A 22,088-nucleotide genomic window follows, 5' to 3' on the forward strand; every position below is an offset into this window, starting at 1 on the left:
ATCATCTTGCCTGGCACAACTGCGGGTGACGCCCAACCTAGCGGATCGAACACAGCGGCAACACAACGCAACAACGCACGACGAGACCAACCAGACACTTCCTTGGGACACTCAACATCACCGAGCGCAGCCACCGAAATACAATCTGACTCGGTGTTCCACACAATACCCAGTGCCTTGGAACCAGCCTCGGGGTCTGAGGTCATCGTGTTCCCTCGCCACTTCCGCAACTCCATGCCTGCTCCCTGCAAAACATTAACGCTATACTCCTGCAGCTTTTCAGCATCCGCACAGCATGGCAAGCTAGAAACGCAATCATCAACATAAAAACTACGCAGCAGCAGCTCTATGATATCACGCTCAGCAGCAGAAGCAGACTCGAATGCACTATCGAGATGAAAGCGCAGCACAGCACTAAGTATGAAAGGAGAACAATTCACTCCAAAAGGCAGCTTCTTTAAACGCCAGATACACATTTCTTCGCTACCTATCTCAGGCCAAACAAAACGCAGATATGGCCTATCTTCTTCACGCATTCCGATCATAAAAAAAGCCTTGCGAATATCGGCTTGTACAGCACATTCATACTCACGGAACCTGAGGAGGATACCAGTGAGATCCGGTAGGAGTGATGGCCCGGGATCGACCATGTCGTTTAGGGATGGTGCTCCGGTGCAGGCGGCGGATGCATTGAAGACGACCCGTGTCTTCGTCGTTGAGGCGTCGCTACGGAATACGGCATGATGCGGCATGTAATAGCCGGCTTCCTCCGGATGCGGTTCCTTTTCAATGGCATCCAGCTTCAAGTACTCAGTGATGAGGACGTCATCATACGCTGGACGTCGACCTCGTCTCTGTAGCTGCTTCAGCAGTGAGTGTGCCGCTGCCATCGCTTGGTTGAGGTTGGCTGGCGGACGCTTCTCAGATCGCCATAGCAATCCCACTTGGTAATGAGGGCCTTGCCGCTCTATCGGGAAGTCCGGTAACGTCTCAGCTATTTCCGGCACCTCTTCCATCTTCCACAGTCGGTCAAGTTCAATACAACTCACACTGACGGTCGCTGACTTGGTTTCACTATTAGCCGGTCCTGACAGCACCCAGCCTATTTCAGTGTGCCAGGCCGTCTCTCCATTGATTTGCTCCTTGCGGAGAAGGAACTCATTGCAGTAGTCAGCTCCAATCAGCATGTGCACTTCGCTTGATCCGGCCTTTGTCGAGTCATCAGACAGCTGCAATCCCTGTGACTGCCAACGTGCAATTGTGCTGTCTGCTAGCGGATCGAATCGGAGACCTAGCGACTTCTTTTGCCAGGCATTGACGGAAATGGACTTCGTTGCACCCTTGATGGTGACACGGTACCTGTCCATCTTTTCAAACTTCGGCTCCACGTCAAACGCCTTCAGCCTGACAGTTTGCGATCCAAGGTGTGCCGGTTGCAGCGAGTTCACCAGTGGCGCGGTGATGAACGATGCCTGCGCACCTGGGTCGATGAATATGCGTACACTGGCCTTTCGGCTAGGTCCTTGTACCTCAGCCACGCCGGTCATCAAGTGCACGCTGTTTGCACTACATTCATACGTACCGACTTTCGATTCGGCTATCGGTTCGGATGTTACCTGTTTGTCCTCTCTGTGCAGTAGACTGTGGTGTCGCTTGTTGCAGTGCTTGCAACGACCCTTGTTCTGACAATTCATCACTCGATGTCCTGGTCTCAGGCAGTTGAAACACAGTCCCTCTGCCTTGACGTACGCGTTTCGGTGCTCAGACGCCATAGCTGACAATTTCTTGTTAGCCTCATCAACGCTGACCGTCAAACACTCTGCCGACGCAAACGGTATACGTTTGTCGCTGGTGCTAGACTTGGCAGGCTTCAGCTTGCTACGTCCGTGGGCTGTTTGGTAAGCCATACCATCCTCCGCAAACGCCTTCAAGTCCTTCGTGTAACATCTCTTCTCGATCAAGAAGGCCTTAGTTTCTGCCGACACAGCTTCTAGCAGGACTTGACGTACGACACATTTGAACAATTCAGTGTCGTCCAGCTCACCGATTTGTCCGCGGCTAGAGGTACGGCTAGGCCTGGCGAGTTTTGCCCACTTCTCCGTCTCGCGCGTCACTCGTACCACAAACTGGTAGAAACTCTCATCACTTTTCTGCTGTATGGCCATCAGGGCTTGCCACGCTTTGTCGGCGGTCTTCCCATGCGCCATCAGCAGCTCGCGCTTCGCTTCGGCAAAGGTGTTGCAGCCATAACATGCACCTTCCAACTTGCTGCCAGCAACAGCCACGCGCAAGCGGATCAGGTACTCGTCGTCGCTGAACTCATTTTGCTTTGCCACATCCTCGAACAGTTCGAGATAGGTCTCAACAGTCTGCTTACCGTCGAACTTCGGCATCTTGATGGCAGCCCTCTTGCTCGCTAAACTGCCATTCGTCGTATTCAACAAAGTGCTCTCATCACTCTGAGTCTCTCGTGTGTGCTGGACTTGCAACTCCAAATCTGCAATCCTCGCAAGCAGCTGCTCGTCATCTTTCCTTTCCAATCTACTTCCTGCTCGTTCGTCGCGCTCTCTCTCTGCACGCACTTTCTCCTCGTGCTTCTCGATACGCTCCTCTACGTAAGTACGCAATGCCTCTCCAGTGTAGCCATAAGCTTGACCATTTGCGATCAGCTTCGCTTCTACCTCATCCATGTTCACGCGTCTCTATCCTGGCGTGGTCGCCAAAATGTTGTGTTCACTACTAACACCTCAAAAGTTTCAGGATCGCACAGACGCCACAAGACAAGAGGTCACGTAATTCTTTACGGACTATAATGAATGAACAGTAGAATACATTGAGAAGAAGAGACTGGAAAAATACGAACTACATCGGAAAGAGAACTCTAGAACACTAAAGAAAAACAAACCACAGCATCAAGGAAAAGAACAACGCATGAGGGGTAAAGCGCTGGCCAGCCACAACGTGCGTCCAACTTTGGCATGAGCGTACAGAAGAGCGTACAGCGCTCGGAAAGCGGAAGCTAAATTTGGCGGCAAAGCGACAGCAATAGTACGGCGCGCGGCACATAAGCAGTACGAGGCGAGGCACGTATACGCGTGTGCGGCAAACATTACACACCATGTACCATATATGCATGAACAGCGCGGGGCGCATACTAACTCATTCAACATCAGTGCGCGGCGCAGGCATCTAGCTAGCTGGCGCAAGCATGATCATAATTGCATGCCATCACGCAATCAGCGCACATAAATCGCGCATCAAATAAATAAGTAATCAAACACAAATCAACACATCAACTAAATAAATCAACGAGCTAGCAAGAACACAATTCAAAAATGCACGAAGAAATAATTACTATTCTAGTCGGTTATTCGCATGGGACCAAGCGCAATGTCCAAGCTGATGAACTGTGATTGCACAAGGTAAGCCCAAGCTCCTGAGCTAACCGTTCTGGTGAGCAGTCTTCTTCGTGCTGCAAACACACACTACACAATGTGTCGTATCTCGTAACAAGTATTGTACCAAATCAAAACGAACACTAACAATACGCAATAGTAAACAATAATCAAAAACACTACGCAAAAAGCAAAGCAAGCAGCACCTAGCCAGGGAGACAAGCAGGAGTCACGGTCGCAACGAGATCTCGACGACACCCCAGAAGACCTTTCTCCGACACGATACACAACAGCACTCGTATCCACGCGCTCGGTCAGGTCCATCAGCTCTTCCACAGACGATGGGATTCGATCTATATCATCCGCAAAACGTAGGTTGGTCACGCACATGCCGCCGATACATACTGACCCATCAAACTCCTCCAAAGCGTCAGACATGATGTACTGCAGGAATACGTTGAACAGACAAGGCGAGAGTAAACAACCCTGCCTGACACCCACTGATGTGGTGAACCAGTCGGTGATAGTGGATCCAACAACGATGCAGCTTCAGTAGTAGCGTAAAGCGCTTCAATCAGCTCCACAATTCTTGCTTCGATGCCATGCGCTCTCATAATCTTGAATAGTGCTTTGTGCCAAACCCTATCAAAGGCCTTACGGAAATCGATGAAGCAATGATACACAGCCTGCTGATGGTCACGGTACTTTTCAATTAACATTCTGAGGTTGAAGATTTGCTCCACTGTGCTTCTTCCCTTCCGGAACCCTGCTTGCTCGTCCGCCAGCAAACCCTCCACTTGCGGCTGCAGGCGCTTCAGCAAAATCCTCAGTAGCACTTTGCTCGGATGACTGATGAGGCTCACTGTCCTGTAGTTTTTGCACTGCCGAAGGTCTCCAGATTTAGGGATGGGAACAAGAATGGACCTTGTCCATGATGTTGGCTATCTACCAGTCGTCCATGCGAGGTCACAAACCCTGTGCATAACAGCCACCAACGTATCTCCACCATGTCGCAAAAGCTCGCCAGGAATGTTATCGAACCCCCTCTGATTTGTTGTTCTTGAGGGAGTTGATAGCGTATTCGACTTCGGTCCTCAGAATGGGATTGTTGTTGGCATTATCTGACATGGCTGGAGTAACGATTGCGTCAAGGACTTTATCATCTACGTTCAGGTCCACGTTGTACAAAGATGCACCGTACTCACACCACCGCTTTGGTCCAACCGACTACAAGCTCACACAAACCAGTGGGGTGATATTTTACATTGCAAGAAATATGAATATAGGTGAAACAAGAGAGAAAGAAAGACTATCCGTTCATCACGGAAGGAACAACAACAACCAGAAAAGGAAAACATCGAATAACCAAGCAGCGCAAGCGAAAGCCCAAACGCTCTCCTCAGCAGAACGTGCACGTACAAGTGCACCTACAGCGCACCCGCAGCAGTGCAAACAAAGCCACCGTACTGCACTAATCTACATGCATCAAAATAAGGACACCACATGCACTCAAAAAGTAGACCGATCTGCATAAGGGTACGCGACTAGTAGCGTCCGCGTAGCCGTGCCAAATAAATGCAAATAAATCGAACCGAAAATAAATCAACTAGAAACACCGAGTGCCTGCCTGCCCAAGTTCTCAAGTCCTTTTATTACTATAATTATGGCACTCCGGTTGCACAACAACCGCTGAGCTACTTCTTCCTTTTTCGTTTAAGTGGATCCGTCTGCTGCTTTGATCACCTGCATTGCTGATCCTGATTTCTTGCTGCATAGACTCTTCAGAGTTAGGTATGCTCCGTGGGGGTTGCGGTTGGCGATGTCATCTTCAATTGACTTGCATTTATTGTGTAGCCAATTCTCTTTGTCTCATCGGATTAACCGCTTGGTCTCCCGATTCGCCACACGATACTCGTCCTGTGCCGCAGCAGAACCAAAGCGGCTCCCTCTCAATTGTCGGCGCGTATCACACTGCCCTAGGCATTCATCTGAGATCCATGGCTTTCTGGGCTTCTGGGTGGTTCCTAGGATGGAAGTTGCCGCCTCCGTCAAGATGTTGTTAAACTTATTGACAATATCATCTGCATTCTCCATCTCCAGCAATGGACGGAAACGACCACCAATCTCTGTCTGGAATGTCGATCGTATTTCTTGATTATTAAGTTTATTGATGTTGAATCTCTTCCTGAAGGACGGGGGTTTGAAGCATCGCTTTAGCTTTAACTTGATGCCCATCAGCACAAGGTCATGATCACTCCCCACACATTTACATTTAGCTGTGCGGAAAAAAAGCTCGTTTGTTGTGGCTTCCTAATCAGCCCATTGCGCATTGCCATATATGGGTTGTATGAGTAATGCATGTGAGTACACTGGGATCAGCAATGCACTGTTCAAGACCCCAGACGACCATGCCCAGGTGGCTGTGTGGGGTGTTATGTGAGTACGCTGGGATCAGCAATGCACTGTTCAACACCCCAGACGACCATGCCCAGGTGGCTGTGTGGGGTGTTATGTGAGTACACTGGGATCAGCAATGCACTGTTCAACACCCCAGACAACCATGCCCAGGTGGCTGTGTGGGGTGTTATGTGAGTACGCTGGGATCAGCAATGCACTGTTCAACACCCCAGACGACCATGCCCAGGTGGCTGTGTGGGGTGTTATGTGAGTACGCTGGGATCAGCAATGCACTGTTCAACACCCCAGACGACCATGCCCAGGTGGCTGTGTGGGGTGTTATGTGAGTACACTGGGATCAGCAATGCACTGTTCAACACCCCAGATGACCATGCCCAGGTGGCTGTGTGGGGTGTTATGTGAGTATGCTGTGATTAGGAATGCACTGTTCAACACCCCAGACGACCATGCCCAGGTGGCTGTGTGGGGTGTTGGTAGTACAAATTACTTCATTGCGCAATGGGCTTACGTGTGGATGAAGCACAAGACAGCAATGGAACTACTAGTAGGCTGCTGGATGGTGATGGCAAGTGAAATCCGACCCCAGCTCGGTGCGCTCACGCTGCAAAAATCCAGCACACGCCTGCACCTTACCGAGTGGAGACCGCTAGAAGCGGTGCTGAACTCGAGCACGAAAACCAGGGGTCGCATTTCATGTGCCACCACTCCACTAGTTTTTACCACTGCCCTCATAGGGTTTACCGGGTGTTAGCGGCCGTCGTGAGTTCCCTTTGGGAACGGACACGATAATATTTTTCATTTTATTTTTTTATTTTTTTACTGCCCTCGCGGTACGGAGGACTTGTTGCGAGGGTGTTAACAATATAGCCCGAGTGGACGGAATGATGTCATCGATGCGGTTTGCTGCAGCGCACACTCTTTAGGGTGATGCTCCTGCTGATCATGTGGTTCAATGTGGTTCTAGTCTTTATCACGTCAGTTGGTGCCGCTTTAGGAGCTGCGTCTGCGCCATGATCCTTGAAGGGTGATGGCGTTCCGACGGATGCGCAAAACTCAGCCTCCGGCCAAGTCTCACGCGAGCTGTGAATTTTTTGATGTTGCGTTGTACAGTAAAACTTTCGCTTAAAAGAAAAACTACTATTGGATAAATAATAATAATAATAATAATAACTTTATACCTATCGCAGTACGTCTGGACCAAAAAGGATGAAGGGAAGGCATGCAGCATTCAATGGGCGGTACACCGCAGAGCAGCGGCCTACAGCAACAAAAGCAAAAGGTGCAACCTGTGCCTGGCGGAAAAATTGGCAATCGCGCAAGCACCCAAGCACCTCTCTCTAAACAAAAGGAGTGAGCTTGTGTCGAAGTGTCGCCATGAGAATAGGTACTACCTTCGGAACTTTAAACCAGCTACAGCCATCACCTAATTAAGTAAGAGACAACAAGCTCCAGTGGTTGTCACCTTTCACCACTTGCTGTCATTCACGCTTTGCACTGCCGCTATTTACACTTTGCTTTGTGAGGATATAAACCAAAACTGATCCAGATTTCCAATTACTGTTTTCTGATGATCGCTTAGTGCGTGAAACTCTGAGTAAAAACACTTCCTCTGTCCTCCTATTGTTTTAATAACTTTATACCCGTAGCTATGCAGAAGACGTTACTTCAGTAACGTCTGGCGCTAGCCAGGGTCCACACAGCTTTACTTTGGTATTTGTACCTGTCCCGTACCGTACCATCCAAGACGGCTGGCCACAATGCATATTCAAATAGGGCTTTCAAATGCAAGATCATAACGTGAAGCAACTTGGAAGAATTAGTATGTATGCGAAGTGTATCAGGGGATGCATGCAGGGCGATAGTGCGGGTTCGAATCCCAGGTTATGTCTTAAAAAAAGGAGAAATTGATAAGAATTTATAACATCCCTATGCTTTTTTTGTCTAGGTCATCAAGGCAAAAAAGCATAGCGTAGTAGGGCCCTGAGCTTCCAAGCTCTCTCGTTAGGATGACCCAAAGGCTGACCGCCTATCGTGGGGTCGGTCACATTGAAGAATCACTGTGTATTCATGGGTATAAAATAGGGATATGACGAACTCTCGTCACGGCGAACAAGTACCATCGGACCCTTGATGTTCGTAATAAAAAAAAGGTTTGACTGTATTTAATTAAAATATCACATTAGTTGGAGTTGTAAGATTGTTCCTTTGCTGTGCCTGTTTTTTTTTTTTTTTGTTCCGTGTTGACTATTATGCAGAGTACGTTAATTTCCAGGAACATGGACACCGACTGCACATAACGTCTAGCAACGGTCAGCAGCTGGCACCGAAGGGTAATATAGTGTGTGTGTGTTTATTTATTTTTATTTTTTACTAAAAGCCACATGGTGCACGCAATGGGAACATGCAGCAGCCATGATGGTGTGTGTGCATGTGTGTGTGTGTGTACGTGTGTGTGTGTGTACGTGTGTGTACGTGTGTGTGTTCGTGTGTGTGTGTGTGTGTGTGTGTGTGTGACGCATTCATGTGTGTGCATGCATGTGCGTGAGTGTGCGATGCACGCATGTGTGTGCATGCGTGTGTGCATGTGTGCACGCGTGCGTGTGTGTGTGTGTGTGTGCGTGTGTGTGCAATGCTTTGATTTTGAATAATCACTTGATGTTGAGCTTAGAAGTATAGTGACTTTGTGCTATATTAGAAAATGCAGTTGGTTGTTCCAACGTGGAACACGCAGTCATGTGTCAAGTAGTTCAGGAGACAGCACGTGTTCCAGGGGCGTAACTGGTCTCTCCCCCCCCCCCCCCTTTAGAGTGGTGCATGGCCGCATATGTGCAGGATGTAGGATGGCTGCTGAGTGTCATTCACGGTCATTATGGGCATGCTGAACCTAGGTCGAAGTATTTAGCGGGTGGTGCGCGCGTACCCCATGCGGGCTACATAGCTGTGTTTCATGTGGACACTACCAGCTGCATTTAATGGAGGTTGAGCACGGCAAAGCACCATGCCCGAAATGAATGCGTCTGCAGAGCAACAGCAATTCCTGTTTCAGGCGCGTGCACCCCCTTAAAATGTCGACCTAGGTTCAGCATGCACATAATGACCATGAATGACATGCACCAGCAATACTACACATATGCGGCCCTGAACCCCCCCCCCCCCTCAAAAGGGGGGGGGGCAGCTACACTCCTGGGCCACTGTTTCATAACTCTCGTCTGTTTGGTGTTTTCCTTTGCGGCTTGCACTGTGCTCTCGTGCTTTCAGTGTGCGCACCGCGTACCGCAACGCACGGATGGCAGGCGACGTACAGGGACGGTACGATCCGCTGCCCGGTGGGACAGCTGTGGGTGTGCTCGCAGTACAAAGGCACGCGCTGTCCAACATTCGAGGACCGGATGAAGCAGCTCCCGGTCTGTCAACATGGTCAGCGTGTCAACTACGCAGAGTGCATTTCTCAGAGTAAGATGTTTATTTATTTAGAGCATTCTTATTTATTTATTTAGAGCATTCTTATTTTATTTAGAGCATTGCTGGCCTCAAGCGAAGAGAAAGAGAGAGAAAGAGAGAGAGAGAAAGAGAGAGAGAGAGAGAGAAAGACACAGAGAGAGAGAGACAGAGAGAGAGAGAGAGAGACAGAGAGACAGAGAGACAGAGAGACAGAGAGACAGAGAGACAGAGAGAAAGAGAGAAAGAGAGAGAGAGACAGAGAGAAAGAGAGAGAGAGAGAGAGAGAATACTCCAACCATCGTGTTGCTACCTCTGCTTTCCTCCTTTCTGTCTGACAGCAAACCGCGCTACAGGTGTCACCATCCCTATCGCTCATCTGGATAGCATACCAAGACACCACTTGGACAAGAGGACGGGTTCGTTCAAGTGCTATTGGCCGATGTTTGAAAGCTGCGGCGACCCGCCATGTGCCGGCGGACGTAATCGCAATCCAGCTCTATTCGCCAGCAAGCGGCAGGGAAGTAGCCGGATTAACTGGTACAAGAATCTTCCAGCTTGCCTGTATCTGGGTAAGTTGTGCACACTTTTTCCTCCATGCTTATGCTTCCCTCCCAATTTGGTGCGCCGTGCCGTTCAAAGGTGCCGAGACCTCTGGCCGGTTGATCATGGCAGACCTCACCAGCACCATCTCACCCATGCTAGCCACATGTGCGTGCCGGGGAGTTTGTGTACCTTGTAAAAAAAAAAGAGAAAGTAAAAAGTCCTATCTCAATCTCCGCCTCTCTCCATGATCGTTTCTCGAAGGTGCTTTCCTATTGGGTGCACATATTCCTTTGTCCCTCGTGCCGGCGCACATGAGTAACGATGAATCCCGGACCCTTGGTGCGAGGAGTTACCTCTGCCCCACCCCACGTCTATCCAATAACATGCCACCTCCCCGCTGTGCAGCATCTGATGGCTCTGTGATACTGTATAGCAGGAAATTTTCGGACGGAAATAATTTCGGACAAAGCCGAATTTCGACCTTTCATACTGGTTGGATTTTCGTACAGTGCTGCATGCTAAATGCACGTGTTTGCAAGCAGTACGCATATAGTGTACATAATTTCACATGAACAAATTTTAGTACGGAATTAATTTTGGCACAAAAGAGACCGTGTACAAAATCGTGTGAGAATAAATTCTGTCCGAAAATTCCCTGCTATACAGTATTGAGTTTAAAAAAAAACACGTCATCATAAAACGGGAGTTGTCACCCGGCATAAAAAAAAAAAAAAAAAGTAAATTATCGTATCCGTTCCCGAAGGGAACTCACGACGGCCGCTAACACCCGATAAACCCTAGCGGCACAGGTGATGTGTTATTCAGGTCCTGAGCTGTTGCGCTGCAAAGGGGATTTCATTGATCAGACGGCACGGAGAAAAAGAAAAAAAGAAAAAAATGTCACGGTTTGCGTGAAACTTGGCCAAAGGCCCAGTTTTCCGCATCCGCAGGAACGCCACCACCCTCTTGGATCAAGGCGCAGATGCAGCTGCTAAGCGGTGGGAGGTGAGTAGATCGGACCCACCACAAAGTGGTCAAAGACCGAAAATCCCATTCACTGCATCCATGTTTCCCTCGTGCCAGGCCACGAGTTCCCAATTAACTGTGGGTCGCGGCACAGCTGGAAAAAATCCTTCCGCTTCCAAGCAGGACTTGAACCTGGTATCCTCTGTTTCTCAATCATGGTCTATGCCTGCCTCGGAGAAAGCAATTTAAAATCATTGCAATCTATTCACACGACTTGAAAATGAACGAAAACACGTTTGTATAAAAGTGGACAGGCTCCCCATCGAATTCACACGGACAACAGACCTGTGCAAATCTCGCATGCGTCTGCGTGCTCGTGTAACTTGAGTACCATGCTCAAGTACTCTCGCTGTTTTTACACGCACGCAAAGCACAAACTAGAACCCCCGATCAAGTTTGTCAAGATTTTGCATGCGCTACAGTCCATTTCAAAACTATAGACGAGTACCTAGGCAAAAACCGTTATGCCAGCATCTATACCACATAAAATCTGTGATCACTTTGTGCATACATTTTTCCAAATTGGGCGTCTGTTATCCAATCGTTTAGAAACTACATGTATATGAGAATAATTGTGGAGCGGACCTGAGCAATATTCCGAAAACGTTTCTCAAAATGTTCAAGCCAAATTTGAAATATTTCAAAAACACTGCGCGTCTATAGTTTTGAAATGGACTGTAGCGTCACACGAGTAAAAACAGTACCACACACGTGAGTTTTCGCGTCGTGTGAATCCCCCTATAATGGGCCATTCACACTACGCCCAAAACGTGGCGTACGTGTGACGTTTTCGTCCGGATAGCCATCACAACATGGAACGTGGCGGGAAAATCGTACTCCTGATACGAAAACGTAGACGACGTATCCAGACCCTGTACCGAGTTTCGTTCTGTCATTCCAAGAAGTTTGTGTCCAAAAGAAGCTCGTACACACAGCTGTACGAGTAGCGTATGCGTGCCTGTGTGAATGCACCTGCATGAAAACGACGTCTGCCAGTACGTCGTATTCCAAAACGTCACGCGTATTGTAACGTAGTACGAATAGCCTATAGGATGGCCGTCACCTTGTTGCAGGGCAAGTCACCCCATACTTGGCAGGTGCAATCCATTCTAGTACATTTATGAGTATGACCTCACAAAGTTCATGACCTTTTACGCAGAGTTGGTATCAAGGTGTGTACAGTAGTAGTGGACTTGCCCCGCAAAACCTAATGACGGGAAATGGATTCATACGTCCCATCCCCCCTGGTTCCAACTCCTAAAACCTGGGGTGCTTTGTTCCAGGGGAAGCTCTTGGCGATCACGCACGGTGTTGTGTTCTCTTCTTGCATGTCGTCACCCCCTGCAGAATCGCTGCAGATCGGCCATGTTCACTGGTATCGCAGCAGCCAACCAACCACATACGATCGGGCAAGCATGGCGTGCGAGAACATGGGCACAAGACTGATGACGTTGGACGAAATGCTTGCCGCTAAGGATCTGATCGTCACGAAAGCGACAAGCGTTGCCAACCAGTTCATCTGGGTCACCGACACTGCCTCCGGTCGCCCTGTCACGATCAAGCTGACGACCGGTCAACACGGGAAGCATACGACTGCACGCTTTATGTGCCTAGCATCACGTGAGTAGCATTGGGGGTGGGGTGGGGAGGGGATGTTTGTGTGTGTGTGGGGGGGGGGGGGAGAGGATGTTTGTGTGTGTGGGGGGGGGGGATGTGTGTTTGTGTGCGGGGGGGGGGGGGGTGTGAGTGAGAGAGAGAGAGAATGAATGAAAGAGAGAGAGAGAGAGAAAGAAAGAGAGAGAAAGAGAAATAGAGAGAAAGAGAGAGAGAGAGAGAGAGAGAGAGAGAGAGAGAGAGAGAGAGAGAGAGAGAGAGAGAGAGAGAGAGAGAGAGAGAGAGAGAGAGAGAGAGGAAGAAAGAAAGAAAGAGAGTGAGAGAGAGAGAGACAGATAGTGGGTGCGTGTGTGAGAGAGAAAGAGAGTGGGTGCGTGTGTGAAAGAGGGGGTGTACTTGTGCATAGCCCCCTCACCTTCACGGGCGTACTGACTGGCGTACATAGTATTTAAAGAAACCGAGTGTATTGGCAGCGGATAGCTGCACCAACTATGCAATACAATTCTGAGCACTTACATAATCAAGTATTTTGCAATGCAGTTCTGAGCCCCTCTATAACAACTACCTGTACAAAATACTATATCAGCGTTGGACGAGATTGGTACTCTATGTATGTAAATCCATCTTTTATACAAACGTCCATTCAAACACGATCATGAGCTTAAGAGTTGTCGTTGTCGTTGTCGTCGTCATCGCTTCCTTTGCTGGTGTTGCCAATGCGGATGCTGCTGCTATTGCTGTTGTTTCAAATCTTTATTCTCACGATAGCCAGTGGCCAAGAAGAGATAGTAGTGTAAGAAAGGAGAAAGAGTGAGGAAGAATTGGGTGGGCAGGGCCTAGGGATTAATGGTGTTGTTGTTGTTGGTGGTGGTGGTTTGCCGCTGCTGCTAAGCTTGAGCTATGTTGTGATATCACCCCCTCCCCCCTCTACCCATACCCCCAATCCCCACGCCCACCCCCGATCCCCCTCCTCCCAATCCCACCTTTCGGGTCCCCTGCACGCCATAACTCTCCCGTTGCTTTGCGACCGTCTTGTTTTTGGCACACTGTTGCCGCGTCTGCTTGTCTATCGTCGTCTCTCAGCCAATGCACAGGTGAAAGCGCAGCGCTGCTGGTCAGGCGACTCGCTATATTTGGCGTACAACCAGGGCAGCCATTACAAGCCTGCGATCGAGCACTGCGCCCACCGTCGCAAGTCCAAGATCCCGCCGTCGTTCCTGCACTACTGTCTGGACGCGCTCATTCGCTGGCAGCCGTACTACGAGTCCTACTGGTTCCTCGGCCACCGTACCAACAAGCACCACGCCTGGGGCAATGACCTGCTGCGGCACAATGTGAAGACGAGCCTGCCGGTGATGTGCTGGAGAGGTAAGTTTGAAATGTCCATTCATCCAATGACCCCCCCCCCCCCCCCCCCTGAAATGTCCATTCATCCAATGACCCCCCCCCCCCCCCCTGAAATGTCCATTCATCCAATGACCCCCCCCCCTGAAATGTCCATTCATCCAATGACCCCCCTCCCCCCTGAAATGTCCATTCGTCCAATGACCCTCCCCCCCCCCCCCCTCTGAAATGTCCATTCATCCAATGACCCCCCCCCCCCCCCCTGAAAAGTCCATTCATCCTTAATTAATGAACAAGGTCTTTTGGCGCTTCTGCGATATCTCTATCAAGGCGATTTCCTTATCAAGGGCTTGTCTTTCACTCACCTTGTCCATTTCTATCATTTACGAGTTGTGAATGAGAAATTTAGTAAAAAGAAAAGAAATCAAAACTACTCTGATACTGAGCCAGTATTACATGTAAAATGGAAGAAGAAAACACATTTTGAACAAGTTATGCAGCAACTATTCACGACTGTAACAAGATGATGAACAGTCAGAAAGTGCGATAATAGGTCCTACGTAACCATGAACCTTCCAAGTTGGACGGCTGTTGGTTTGCGCGCCGGATGTGTGTTAGAGCTAGGTCTCAGGTCGCAAAACCACATCCTACACACTGATGCGGAAACGCGTTTTAAAAGTTACATCTGTTGCAAGGAGTGCAAGCTTCAATGTCTGAAGAAGAATGCCGAACATTGACTGGTGGGATGACAGCTACACCATAGCTTAATGGTTCCAGCATTGCTGGCCTCAAGTGAAGGTTCCTGGTTTGAGTCCTGGTGGTGATTGATAAAATAGTTCTGTACAATACTAGTGTTTGTCGCCGAAGTTGCACCAACCTCTTCTTCACAATTCATCCTATTAAATTCTTAAAACTTTCTTAATGGAACTGCCAATGGCCACGAAAAACATGTTCATTTAAAATAGGATAGGGATTTGCACAAAATTCTCCAAAAGGGCAGAATGTGCAAGTTAGGCTCTAACAATGTTTGCTCAACACACACGCACACACGTGCATGTGTGTGTGTGTGTGTGTGTGTGCGTGTGTGTGCGCGTGCGTGTTCGTTTGTGCACGCATGTGTATGTGTGTGTGTGTGTGTGTGTCTGTGCACGCGCACATGTTTGTCTCTCCGTCGACACTACCGGCACAGAGCGCGCTGAGGATGACCCACTGATGGTGGAACATGAGTGCAGTACGTTCAAACTCTACCATATGATCCAGGAGCAGCGCTCTTACCTCGACGCTTGGATAATGTGCGGCAAGAGAAACATGGTCATCCCACCGTCCCATATCAATTCCTGCATTCATTTGTTCGTCACGAAAATGCACGAGCGACCGGCGTGGGTTAACACGCCTCGACGTGCGGTCGGCACCGTTTCTGGCTGGGGAACTCCGCATGTTGCGAACGCACGCACGCCTCACACGGTGATATGTGCCAAGGGTAAGAGCAATACAATGTGGACGAGCATTCCCCATTCCAACCAACCAATGGGGTCATACCTCTCATGACCAGGGCATACCTCTCATGACCGAGGTCATACCTCTCATGACCGGGATACCTCTCATGACCAGGGTCATACCTCTCATGACCGGGGTCATACCTCTCATGACCGGGGCCATACCTCTCATGACCGGGGCCATACCTCTCATGACCGAGGTCATACCTCTCATGACCGGGGTCATACCTCTCATGACCGGGGCCATACCTCTCATGACCGGGGCCATACCTCTCATGACCGAGGCCATACCTCTCATGACCGGGGTCATACTGTAAGACCAGTAGTGTTAACGAAAATTTAATTCTAACGATTTAACGAATTTCAACAATTCGCTAACATTTGATGTCGTTACGTAGAAAAACGACATGTACCTGTAAAGTCATTTGCCGGTTTTGACACGGAATTCGTTAGAATTTCACGCCGCTAACCCACAGAAATTCGGAGATTGTTAACTTTAATTGATGTTAAAATATCTGGTCTTACAGTGATACCCTTAAGGGCCATCCGTGAATACCGATATTTATTTAGAAACGAAAACTAGTTATTTCTCTTCAACCCTCTCCCCCTTCCTCAGAAACGAACACATACAGACGGTACATAGTATCGATATGTATTCTTTTTTTCTGGACGTGCCCACACATACAAGCTGTACATCAATATTTTTGGAGAAACGACAGGCGCTCAACCCCCTCCCCCCCCCCCCCTAAACGACTAGTTTTCGTTTCTAAATAAATATCTATATTTACGGATGGCCCCCTAATGCACTTCAAAGTAGAATACTTATCCGTAGGAGAGACCAAATACGGTATATAGTGCTAAGTATTCTCTTTCCGATTTATTTATTTATTTATTTATTTATTTATTCAACATCTCCTGGCCCGTCCGAAGACTGCCAATAAACATGAGAGGTCAGGTGATAGCCAACCACGGCAAGCTAAAAGGGAAAAAAAGAAAGATGCTGTCAGAGAGGGAAAGGAGATAGGGAGAGAAAAAGAAAGGGAGGCACATTAATAATACATGGGATCACTTCGGATGAGACAGTGTGGAAAGCTGGACTGTGAATTTCCTGATATCCTGGCATGTCTTAATGCTAGTAGGCAGGTTAGACCAAAGGGAGTATGCTGAGAAGAAAGGGGATTTCAAAAACAGAGAGGAACTAGCTCGGGGCAGTGATAAGGCATTGCGTGTTGGTCTAGTGGTAACAAACCAGTTGTACTTGGCAATATGTTTCGGGACTTGGGCTAGGAAGATTTTTTGCACAAGGATACAAAGATGCTGCTGATGTCGGGCAAGAAGAGGGTGCGTGGAAGCAAGTTTATAAAGACAAAGGGAGGCAAATGTTTGGTCTTTTCGAAACAGAATTTTCAGAAGCAAGCGTTGATGTACCTCCAGTCTGTGGAGTAAAGTCTGAGACAACCCGCACCAAGCTATATCGCAATAGTCAAATATAGGCAAAATGTACGACTTAAAGAACAATTCTCTGCAGTTATCATTCAAGTGTTGGCAGTGGGGTTGTAGCATACCTAAGGACGCACTCGCACGCTTGCACACAGACTGGACTTGTGGAGACCAGGAGAGTTGGCGGTCGAGAATAACGCCCAGGTGCTTGTGCTCGTTAACAACTTTAATAGGTGTACTATTTAGACCAGGAAAATACAGAAGTTGAGTGGGGGGCGAGGGAGAGAAGAACATGGCCTCGGTTTTGGCGAGGTTAGGCTTCAGTTTCCAGGTTTCCATCCATGTTACTGTAGCGTTGACCCCGGACTGCATGGAGGCCGTGAGGTTGTCTGCCGAGCTGTCGGAGCACATCAGAGCAGTGTCGTCAGCAAAAAGACTTACATTTGGTACAAGGGCTGGCAAGTCATTAACGTACAGTAGAAATAGGAGCGGCCCAAGTATGGACCCCTGGGGTACCCCAGACACGACTAGTAATGGGTCTGATAGGGAGGTAGATACTCTGACAGTCTGGTGGCGGCAGGAAAGATAGGATGAGAGCCATTGCAGGGCTGGACCGTGTACCAAGAAGACGGACTCTAGCTTTGCAAGCAGACCACGATGCCAGACGGTGTCGAAAGCTTTCGCTAGGTCAAAGAACACGATGCCAACATGCCGCCTGAGGTTCCGCTGGGTGTAGATGTCTTGTACTAGACGTGTTAGTTGGAAAGTTGTGGAGTCTCCACGGCAGAAACCGGATTGAGATGGTGAAAGCGCTGGGGTGACGTGGCAGTACAGAGACTCAAAGAAAATACGTTCACAGACCTTGGACACAGCGGGAAGGAGAGAGATTGGTCTGTAGTTGCCAGCCTGAGAGCGTTGGCCTTTCTTATAGATCGGGACGATAACAGCAGATTTCCAGACGGACGGAAATACTCCTGTACGATATGACATGTTAAAGAGCAGGCACAAGGGATAGGACAGAGATGGCGCAAGCCATTTGAGAACCTCATTGGGTATGCCATCTTCGCCAGGGGACTTACAATTCTTCAGGAGTTTGAGGTGCTTACAGACGGTAGCAGTCGTGGTAACGACGCGTGTGAGTGGTGCGCTAAGTTCAGGGGCTGGGGACAGCGATGGAATGACCCAATTCGGATCTTCCGGAATGCCGGATGAAACAAACTGCTTGTTCAGTGTGTCTGCAATCGCCTTCACATCGTGCTGGCGGTTGCCATTGGAGACCGTCAGGTACTGGATTGGCGCGCGGGAGGTCCCGCGGCACTGGTTGCGAATGAATTGGTGGAGTGATGGGCGATCGGGGGAGGAGAGTGTTGCAGAAAGAGAGTTTAGAAAGGAGCGGTGTGAGGTACGAGAAAGGTGCTTGACGAAGTTGCGTTGAACTCGGTAAGCCTCCCGGTTAACCGGCGTTGGGAATTTCTTGTAGATGCTGAAAAGATCACGCTTGCGCTTCACTTCAGATACGAGGGACCGTGTCACCCATGGGGGACTAGATGTCGAGGATGTTGGGTTGGAATGTTTCCGGTTGTTGTAGCCGATAGCAAAGTTAGAGAGGTGCTGTTGGAACCCTCGTTCAAGGACGGCTGCAAAGTGATCTACCGCGGCGTCAACAGTTGGAGAGCCTTCTGGTTGCAGAAACGACCAGTCGTGGCAGGAGAAATCAGCGTTCATAGAGTCCCAGCACTGAGAGGGAACTCGACGGAAGCGATATGGGAACGGTTTGCGAGAAGGAAGTGGCAGGTCTGGATCCGAGGGCAATGAGACGGCGAACTGGCATGAAACCATGAGATGGTCCGAGGAGCCAAGAGCGCAAGCTGTGTGAACGTCCGTCGCCAGCAGGGGTTGGTTCGTGAAGACAAGGTCTAGACATGACTGCGATGATACCTCATTCGATACCAACCTCAGAACTTCGCATTTTTCGAAATATTGGACCAGGCTGCCACCTTAAACAGGGTCAAAACTCCCCTAGATAGGGGTCATAACTACCTTAGCCTCCTTCAACCTGGCCATACTCCCCTGGAGCGAAGTCAGAACCGCCTTTAGCCGGACAGCCTTTCAGTTCCACGGCATTGGCATAACAAGGTTTCGCGGGGTTCGACGGCTGTGAGGTAACCACGAAAAACGCTACGAAAATCGGTTGATTCAGAGGTTACGCAAAGGTGGTAGCCTCGATATTTCGGAGTACGGGAAACCGGCCTCCGCAGCCAGACATGCACGCTCTACAGTCCATTCATTGGAAACTGGCACCCTAACTTTTTGGTGTCTCTCTCACATAGTTTTAGATATCGTGAAAACAACAGTACAACCTGCATTGTGTGACCCGTGCAAGTACTCCTTGCCACATTTGAGGCAAGAAAAGTCCAAGAACAGGGAAATAGAAATTCAGCAAGGTTTTACAAAATTAGGACAGGTATGCCATGGCAAAATGTATGGAGAAGCAGATCCAAACCCAGATTTTTGAGATTTAATGTGGGTTTTTGATCCTCAATTCGGCCCAAATCCGACTTTCAAAAGCCAGCGGGCCAGTTTCCGATGAATGGACTGTAAGTGTAACACAATACGCAGGTGTCATACATTCCTGCGTGGCAGTACGGTGACTTCAACGAGAGTACTTTTTTCGTGACTCAGCTCCTTTTCAGTCGAAAGTTGATGCGCTTACAGTCCATTTCAAAACTATAGACGCGTAGGGTTTTTGAAATATTTCAAATTTGGCTGGTGCTTTTTGAGAATAGTTTTCGGTATATTGCTCAGGACCGCTCCACAATTACTCTCACATAGCTTCTGAACGATTGGATAACAGACGCCCAATTTGGAAAAATTTATGCACAAAGTGATCACAGATTTTATGTGGTATAGATGCTGGCATAACGGTTCTTGCCTAGGTACGCGTCTATAGTTTTGAAATGGACTGTAGAGGCCGTTATGGCCATAATAATTATTACGATTTTTTTTGTTGCGCGCAATCTCCCTTATGTTCTTATCCATATTTTTTAATCCTCAAATGTTGACCTTACGTACTACTCAGTTCTGACTGACAGTCTGCCAACGTAACGAGATCTCATGCATGCAGCCAGATAGTGCGACAACAATGCACTGTATCATGTACGGACACTATACTGACTGAAATATCTCATTACCTTGGCGGACTGTTAGTCATAACTCATAACTTACCGGTCCATATGATTCTGTTTCTGATTTCAGCCAAGTAGCTGGGCTTCTTCAACAGCCGGGTGATGTAGGCGAGACGCTGGCCAGTGACTGCTCTGCTCGCTGCAACGACTCATCGTCGACGGCGTGAGAGCAGGACCGGTGTCCTCTTCTCCCGACCGAAGTCACCGCATCCCTCTCGCGCTCGTCGGGAAACGTCGCCGCAGCTCGCCGCCCCAGACCGCTGCAGCGGATCAACTCAAGCATCCCTTGTTTGTTTGTTTGTTTGTATTCTCTGTGTTTTTCTACTTTTATTGCTTTGCTTTGCGAAGAAATAATACAACCGCGTGCGCGCTCGCGTGTGTGAGGAATGTGTAGTGCAATTCAACACGTATCAATGGCGGCTGACATTTGCAGATGGTCGCGGTCATGCGGAGTCCATTGATAAAAAAAACCCTTGGCATCTTAGTCTGAGTGAATGTGGACCAAGCCTGGTTATGTCATAGCAAAGACTGTTCAGGGGTGGGTTTTTCTTGGGAGGGTGGTGGGGGTGGGGGGCGGCTGCTTGTCCTTGTCACTCTGACGTTTTGAAAAGTTTAGTTTTCCTGAAGAAGTTGCTTATTGGCATCTTCATTAGACGAAGGTCTCCTCGAAACTCCACAGCCTCATTCAATGGGCCATGGGAGAGGTGGATAAGTTAAGAATCGCTTGAAGTATGTCCACGAAAAATAGGGAGGTTCTGCTATACGTGAAACGTAGAGAAATCACGTAGAGAGCAGGTGTCTGGGTTAGAGTCTACGGCTTCGCGTGTTTTGGCTCCAGATTTCTACGCGGAGATGGGGTTCTCTACGTTGTGGCACACGCAGAGAAAATGCGTACGGATTTGCTGGGTATCGATCAACTGCATGCAGAAAACTGCCAAATATGGAAGGGGAAATTCCCAGTACACATTCCACGTGACTTCTCTAGGTGACACCAAGAGTACATAACTCCCGGGGGTTATGTACTCTTGGTGACACGTAGAGCAGAACAGCATTTCTTTACGTTACGGGAACGCGAAGAAAGTTCGCGTGATTCTTTGCGTCGCGTTCCCAAAACGTAGAGCAGAACCTCCCTATTGCCGTGCTTTCTGTAGTGTGCGCTGCATTGGAGGCGGGGCCGGAGCATCAAGTGCGCGCGAGCGTTCACACGCCGCCGAGTACCAGTTCAGTTAGCTGAGCAAAAATGATTCACGATGACGACAAGAATAGCCAAAGGTTCAGAGCTAGCTCTTTTGCCTTATTTCATGCATGCAGTTTGCAGTCCAGATACCGTATTTGTGGAAAGAAGTAGTGTCTTTTTGCATGTGTGCGTATACGTATTTGTGTACATGTTTGGTTGTGGTTTATGTACATATTATTATTGTTTATACACAGCTGCACGTATAAGCCCCACACACAGATGTTTGTTCAGGAAAGTTCACATTCGACGTAACGCTAGCGCGCTGGCGGTATATCCAGGTATTATGGGATGAAAGAAAAGCTGAAAAAAGCTGAAAACTGAAATACTCGCGATACCTTGTGTATGCATTTCCGACCGAAAATACCATTGCTCTGACGAATGCATTAATAATGGCGAGTCTGCCCGCAGCCACTGAACCCGCTCCATTTTTTCTTTTATTTTTATTTCTCTCCTCAACTTCTCCTTCCTCATAAGCTGTTGACGGAGACTCCCTCGATTTAGGCTATTACCTATATAAAGACCTGTGGAGAATCCATAAATACAAAATACAAGTGGACTCGGATGGAGAGCCAAGGATGAATGTATAGTAAAAAAAGGACCAAGGAACTACAAGTTACGCTATAATGTCCACTAACACCACCAGTTACATGTACTAAACAATCAGCTCATGCGAAAACACCTCCAAGATGTCACGGCTTGAGCTGTTACCCAGTTAGATGTAGAACGTCAGTATCGTCGTCGGTCAGTGTCGTGCGATGTTATCGCATGAGCTGATTGGTTAGCAACTGGTGGTGTTAGTGGACAATAGCGTAACTTGTAGTTCCTTGGTGCGCTTTCCAACGGCCAAAGAGAGTTGGAAAGCTTGTGTCTTTGTGGGTAACTAATACTTGAACATTTGGGGCTCATGTAAAATCGCACTGATTTTGGGATTTCCCTGCAACTTTTTGCT

At 48.6% G+C, this 22,088-nt stretch overlaps 1 protein-coding gene across 2 annotated transcripts in view; it reads left to right on the forward strand.

Annotated features, from left to right (window-relative positions):
• LOC135827456 (uncharacterized) overlaps positions 1-20,349 on the forward strand; it is a 104,589-nt gene extending 84,240 nt beyond the window's left edge. For both annotated transcript variants that reach the window (XM_065339948.1, XM_065339949.1), the window contains 7 exons: positions 8,069-8,143; positions 9,072-9,266; positions 9,593-9,823; positions 12,171-12,443; positions 13,521-13,805; positions 14,971-15,261; positions 19,973-20,349. In XM_065339948.1, coding sequence (XP_065196020.1) covers positions 8,069-8,143; positions 9,072-9,266; positions 9,593-9,823; positions 12,171-12,443; positions 13,521-13,805; positions 14,971-15,261; positions 19,973-19,980 — 1,358 coding nt within the window. In that variant the 3' untranslated portion in view covers positions 19,981-20,349. The remainder of the gene's footprint in view (positions 1-8,068; positions 8,144-9,071; positions 9,267-9,592; positions 9,824-12,170; positions 12,444-13,520; positions 13,806-14,970; positions 15,262-19,972) is intronic.
• Positions 20,350-22,088: the final 1,739 nt, after the last annotated feature.

Source organism: Sycon ciliatum, chromosome 11 (genome assembly GCF_964019385.1).
Source record: "Sycon ciliatum chromosome 11, ocSycCili1.1, whole genome shotgun sequence".
In the NCBI taxonomy this organism is placed as follows: domain Eukaryota; kingdom Metazoa; phylum Porifera; class Calcarea; order Leucosolenida; family Sycettidae; genus Sycon; species Sycon ciliatum.